The 6,926-nt window shown below is 38.1% G+C and overlaps 1 protein-coding gene across 8 annotated transcripts in view; it reads left to right on the forward strand.

The window, feature by feature from the left end:
• SLC41A2 (solute carrier family 41 (magnesium transporter), member 2) overlaps positions 1–6,926 on the forward strand; it is a 147,648-nt gene that overhangs the window by 98,930 nt on the left and 41,792 nt on the right. For all 8 annotated transcript variants that reach the window (XM_010853395.1, XM_010853400.1, XM_010853398.1 and 5 more), the window contains one exon: positions 5,540–5,687. In XM_010853395.1, the coding sequence (XP_010851697.1) occupies positions 5,540–5,687 (148 nt within the window). The remainder of the gene's footprint in view (positions 1–5,539; positions 5,688–6,926) is intronic.

A 6,926-nucleotide genomic window follows, 5' to 3' on the forward strand; every position in this document is an offset into this window, starting at 1 on the left:
TTCAGTCGTGTCCGACTCTGCGTGACCCCATAGACAGAAGCCCACCAGGCTCCCCCATCCCTGGGATTCTCCAGGCAAGAACACTGGAGTGGGTTGCCATTTCCTTCTCCAATGAAAGTGAAAAGTGAAAGGGAAGTCGCTCAGTCATGTCCAACTCTTAGCGACCCCATGGACTACAGCCTACCAGGCTCCTCCATCCATGGGATTTTCCAGGCAAGAGTACTGGAGTGCGGTGCCATTGCCTTGACCATGAGATCAGCTCTGTCTTTAAGTTATGAAGTCTCTACTATACAAAATAAGTATTAGAATCCTTGAGAAAAATCCAGGAATGTCTTAGCTAAAATCTCTGATAATAATAAAAGCTTTATCAGCTAGAATGATATTACCAAAAATGTCTTGAGATGATGCAACTGTTTCAAGAATGGGTAGGCAAACTTTTAACCCTAAGGAGATTTAGAACTCAGTTTAAAAATATTTGAGAATCAAAATTATGGTATGAATGATTTTATGCTAACAAAGCAGTTGCTGCTGCTGCTAAGTCACTTCAGTCGTGTCCGATTCTGTGTGACCCCATAGACGGCAGCCCACCAGGCTCCCCCGTCCCTGGGATTCTCCAAGCAAGAACACTGGAGTGGGTTGCCATTTCCTTCTCCAAAGAAAGCAGTACTTATTTTTAAATATACTTGTTTCTTAAGCCATTACAGTAACATGTCAGTCTTTTGATTCCATTTTAAAATTTATAATTATGTTATTAATTTATCCTTATAATTGTCAAATAGAAATCTTACCAAGTTTATATACATTGTATGAATATTTATGAAAACATAAGACTCAGCATATTTATACATTTGTTCGATTTAGCAAGATTACTTTAAGTACTAGGAATCCTGTGTGAGATAAATGAAATGCCTAAGTAGAATATCTCAGGGTATTTGACTAAGTTTGTAAATGTAACCAAATATAATTTCAAACTCTTAAAAATAATCTTTGGTTGGATGTTAGACATTATTAATGTAATGTTAAGTGCTTGACTTTTTTCCTACCAAGTATTAGACTTTGTTCTTTTTTTTTTTTTTTGCTTTAAAAAAACTGTAGTTAATTTACAATGTTATGTTAGTTTCAAGTGTACAGCAAAGTGATTCAGTTATACATATATATGTATACAGATGTTCTTTTTCAGATTCTTCTCCATTAGAGGTTATTACAAGATGCTGAATATAGTTCCCTGTGCTATATAGTAGGTCTTTCTTGTTTTCCTGTTTTATGCACAGCAGTGTGTGTACGGGAGAAGGAAATGGCAACCCACTCCAGTATTCTTGCCTAGAGAATCCCGTGAACAGAGGAGCCTAGTGGGCTGCTGTTCATGGGGCTGCACAGAGTCGGACACAACCGAAGCAACTTAGCAGCAGTAGCAGCAGCAGCAGTGTGTGTATATTGATATCAAGCTCCTAATTTATCTCTCTCCTCTATCCCCCATCCCCTGTCTTTGGTAAACATGTTTGTTTCATATGTGTGTCAGTCTGTTTCTGTAAATAAGTTCATTTGTGTCATTTCTTTGGATTCCACATATAAGTGATATCATGTGACATTTGTCTTTCTGTATCTCAACTTAATATGATAATCTCTAGGTCCATCCATGTTGCTGCAAATGACATCATTTCATTCTTTTTATGGCTGAGTAATAGTCCATTGTGTATATGTATCACATCTTCTTTATCCATTCATCTGTTGATGGACATTTAGGTTGTTTCCATGTCTTGACTGTTATAAATAGTGCTGCTGTGAACACTGGGTTGCATGTATCTTTTTGAATTAGAATTTTCTCTGGGTATATGTCTAGGAGTGGAATTGCAGGATCATATGGTAGTTCTATTTCTAGTTTTTTTTTTTAAGGAAACACCATACAGTTCTGCATAGTGGCCATACCAATTTAACATTCCCACCAGTGTAGAAAGATTCCTTTTTCTCCACATTCTCTCCAGCATTAATTGTTTATAATTTTTTTTGATAATGGCCATTCTGATTGGTATGAGGTGATACCTCATTGCAGTTTTGATTTGCATTTCTGTAATAATTAGTATGTGGTCATATGTATGTCAGAGAAGGCAATGGCAACCCACTCCAGCACTCTTGCCTGGAGAATCCCATGGACAGAGGAGCCTGTTGGGCTGCGGTCCATGGGGTTGCACAGAGTCAGACACGACTGAAGTGACTTAGCAGTAGCAGCAGCAGCAGCATCTGTATGTCATCTCTTTGAAGAAATGTCTATTAGGTCTTTTGTCCATTTTTTGATTACATTGTGTGTGTTTTGGATATTAAGCTGTATGAGCTGTTTGTATATTTTAGAAATTAATCCCTTGTCAGTTGCATCAGTTTCAAATATTTTCTTCCATTCTGAAGATTGTCTTTTCATTTTCTTTATGATTTCCTTTGTTGTGTAAAAGCTTTTAAGTTTATAATAGGGCCCATTTGTTTATTTTTGTTTTTATTTCATTACTCTGGGAGACAGATCCAAAAAAATATTGCTGCAATATATGTCAAAGAGTGTTCTGCCTGTTTTCTTCTAGGAGTTTTATAGTATCCAGTCTTCCATTTAGGTCTTTATTCATTTTGAGTTTGTTTTTGTGCCTGATGTTAGAGAATGTTCTAATTTCATTCTTTTACATGTAGCTGTCCAGTCTTCCAAGCACCACTTTATTGGAGAGACTGTTCTCCATTATTTATTCTTGCCTCCTTTCTTGTAAATTAATTGGCCATAAATGCGTGAGCTTATTTCTGGGCTTTCTATTCTGTTCTATTGATCTATATGTCTGTTTTTGTGCCAGTAACATACTTTTTTGATTACTGTAACATTGTGGTATAGTCTGAAGTCTGGGAGTGTGATTCTTTCAGCTTCGTTCTGCTGTCAGGATTGCTTTGACTATTCGAGGTCTTTTGTGTTTCCATACAAGTAAAATTTTTTTGTTCTAGTTTTGTGGAAAATGCTATTGGTAATTTGATAGGCATTACTTTGAATCTATAGATTGCCTTGAGTAGTATGGTCCTTTTAACAATATTGGTTCTTCCAGTCCAAGAACACAGTGTATCTTTTCATCTGTTCTATGTTGCCTTCAATTTCTTTCATCAGCATCTTATAGTTTTAATGGACTTTGTTCTTGTAGGCAACTATTTGTGGATTAGTTTGAGCCTTACAAGGCTTGGCTTTAAGCTTCATTGGAATAGATTTATAATAGCCATTACACTATTGTGTAATGAAATAAAAACAAAAATAAACAAATGGGCTTCCCTGGTGGCTCAGATGGTAAAGCGTCTGCCTGCAGTGCGGGAGACCTAGGTTTGATCCCTGGGTTGGGAAGATCCCCTGGAGAAGGAAGTTGCAGCGCACTCCAGTACTCTTGCCTGGAAAATCCCATGGACGGAGGAGCCTGGTAGGCTACAGTCCATGGGGTCGCAAACAGCTGGATACGACTGAGCGACTTCACTCTTTAGTGCTACTAGTGCTACTGCTAAGAAGTGACCTTCTCTGGTCTTCACTAAATGTTTTCAGGGTTCAAATAGGCCCTCTTCTCTAGGGGTTAGATCTCAAATGACTTCTACCCCTTTTTAAACTCGGGAATTTTTCAGTTTACAGCTCTCCTGTTAGTCTAGCCTTGTGGAGTTCGCCCTATGCGTGCATGGCTTGGTGTTCAGTTTGCAAGCTCTTTCTCCAGTAGCTTCCTCTTCTCCAGTGTTCTGCCCTGTTAATTCCTGCTGCTTTAGACCCACTCTGCTAGAGAATTCTCTCTTTCTGAGCTGTGGTCTGAAATGTGTCTTTAGTTAGAAAGTGGCTCAACAGTACAGAATCCACCTGCAATGCAGGAAATGTAGGTTCAATCTCCGGGTCAGGAAGATCCCTTGGAGAAGGAAATGACAGCCCACTCTGGTATTCTTGCCTGGGAAATCCCGTGGACAGAGGAGCCTGGCAGGCGACAGTCCATGGGGTCGCAAAAGAGTCAGACATAACTGAGCGACAGTTCACTACTTCACAGTACAGTGCTTCAGGCTATTGTAGGGCTTATCTCATTTCTTTCCCCTGTCTCAGGGATCACAGAACTGTAATAATAGTCATCAGTGTCCTGAAAGCAGCTTATTATCTATCTATATATATGTAAATCTTACAGTGATTTCTGAAAACACGTTTTAGATTTTGCTCAGAGATAGCATATACGAAGCAAGCCAAGCCAAGCCAAAGTCAGTAAGCTTTGCTGAACTCTCTAGGAAAGCATAACAAGAACGAGGAGAGGATAATTGTGATCAAGTAAGACAGTCTGCCACGAGAGGTATTAAAAAAATCATGGTAGTCTGTTACCTAAGTATGTCACAAATAAAAGTATGTTAATGGCAGTGATGATTATGATGGTAGTAAGTGTTCAGTAAATGTTAGCTATGTGCCAGGGCACTATTGTAGTTCAATTACGTGAGTTAATTCTCTTAAGACTTATAATAACCTCATGAAATAGTTATAAATTTTGCCATTTTATAGATAAGGAAATAGAAGTGTATAGAAGTTAAATTTCTTGTCCAAGTTAAGTTGTAACATCCAGATATGAAATGAGGAAGTCTGGTCAAACTGTGGTTAATATAGTATACTATATTCTGTCTTGACATAATGAAGGTTCTGAGGAATTTTGCAGTGAAGAAATCCATTTATCTTTATTAGACCTAGTATTTCATTTTTACTTTGGAGCTTGTAACACTATTCAGGATGGGGAGGATATCTGTTATCAATTGATTGGCCAGTGTTCTATGGAATGCATATGCTGTAAGTTGCTGATGGGTAGAAACAATATCCTATTGGTCTGTATAGTTTGGCGATTAGAGCGCTAACTTTGGTGTCAAACAGATGTCCTTTTCTCCCAATTTTTGCTATTTCTTGGGGCTTCCCAGGTGGCTTATTGGTTAAGAATCCACCTGCCAGTACAGGAGATACAGGAGATGAGGGTTCAATCCCTGGGTCAGGAAGATCCCCTGGAGAAGGGACTGGTAACCCATGCCAGTATTCTTGCCTGGGAAATTCCATGGACTGAGGAGCCGGTGGGCTACAGTCCAGGGAGTTGAAAAGAGTTGGACATGACTAAGCAACTGAGCACACACACACGCATGTACTCTTAAACTCCTAAGCCTCATTTCTTTATAAGGTAGGAATGAGTTTCTACCTCATACGTTTAAGGACAAATTAAGTGAGATAATGAGCACAGAGCTTTTAGCACAGTACTTGGTAAATGGTAGGAGCCAAGTAAGTCTTTTAACTGTTGTTTTTCTTCTTCTTGTTCACTTCTAGGTCACGTAACTATTTCAATAAATGTTGAATTAATATATTAGTTTTCAGTTACATTATGTAACATTTTTACCTTATCTATAGTTTTCAGTTTGATTGAAATTTATATAAAGTATATATATAGCATGAGTGTTTGATAATATATCTTCTGGCAAACTTTTAATATTAACATGTGCTACATGGTTAGAAGAGAGATTGAAATGTTGTCTTTTCTAATTTTAGAGACATACTACTACATTCCTCCGTTAGTTGGTGTCGTTTTCTTGGCTCTAACTCCTATCTGGATTATAATAGCTGCCAAACATCCAGCCACAAGGACAGTTCTCCACTCAGGCTGGGAGCCTGTCATAACTGCTATGGTTATAAGTAGGTTAGTATTAAAGTGTGTGTGTTTGTGGGTTATTATATATGCATATATCTGTGTATATATTAAAGCAAACCAATTGCCTATTTTTATTTCTTAGGTCTGTCATTTTGTGTAGCCAGCTCTTTATTATCCCAGGTGATTGAGATATAAGTGACAAGGATTACTGAAATCAGTATATGCATAGAACCTCATGTGCTAGCAGTTTCATACCTTTCCCTAACCAAATCCTAACGAGACTGATGATTAAAATCCAGTGGTGTTTTTATCTTTGTGTGAGTTTTAACCTGACAAGGACATTGCTTATTTTGAACACTAAGTTGCTCAAGTAAATATCAGAAAACCTTAGAAATGTACATACTGTTGGATTACTCCACTTCTAGGACTCTGACAGGACTTAAAAGATATACTTATGGATATATGCAAATGATTGAATTGTTAAGAATATTCATCACAGTGGAATTTTTAATAACAGAAAGAGAAGGAGAATAATTGTGAATAATGATTTCACTGTTCTAATAAAGTGAAACCTAAATATTTCACCAAAAGTTGGAATGCTATCACCAGATTGGCAGGAGAGGGCAAGGAAGGGAATTATGAAGGGACTTCAGTGGGGAGGGAAGAGAAAGAGAGACTAAATGCTCATCCCGCTGTTGGACATCATTAGGTAAATGTCTGAAATTAAAAATCAAGGAATAGCAGTATAAACATACTGTTTAGAAATAGAGGAGTAAATGTCAGAAGAAACAGTTAAAGAAGTTAAAAAGAATTGCTAGTGGAGAGCAGGACGTGGGGTTAGGGCTAGGGACTATGTTATATGTTTTGTGGTACTTTCACCTTTTAAATGATGCATATATGTTTGTTTGATAAAAATACAATTTAATAAAAGTGAAGCACTCTTGCCTGGAAAATCCCATGGATGGAGGAGCCTGGTAGGCTGCAGTCCATGGGGTCGCGAAGAGTCGGACACGACTGAGTGACTGCACTTTCACTTTTCACTTTCATGCATTGGAGAGGGAAATGGCAACCCACTCCAGTGTTCTTGCCTGGAGAATCCCAGGGACGGGGGAGCCTGGTAGGCTGCCGTCTATGGAGTCGCACAGAGTCGGACATGACTGAAGTGACCTAGCAGTAGCAGCAGAAGCACTTTTACAATTTGAGTTTTTATTTTTTTTAAATATACATGTTTAAAAATGTTTCGAAGTCTGTATATCAACATGGTAACAGTATAACTCTGAATGATGT

The sequence above is a fragment of the Bison bison genome, unplaced genomic scaffold, assembly GCF_000754665.1.
Source record: "Bison bison bison isolate TAMUID 2011002044 unplaced genomic scaffold, Bison_UMD1.0 scf7180017864327, whole genome shotgun sequence".
Taxonomy (NCBI): Eukaryota; Metazoa; Chordata; class Mammalia; order Artiodactyla; family Bovidae; genus Bison; species Bison bison.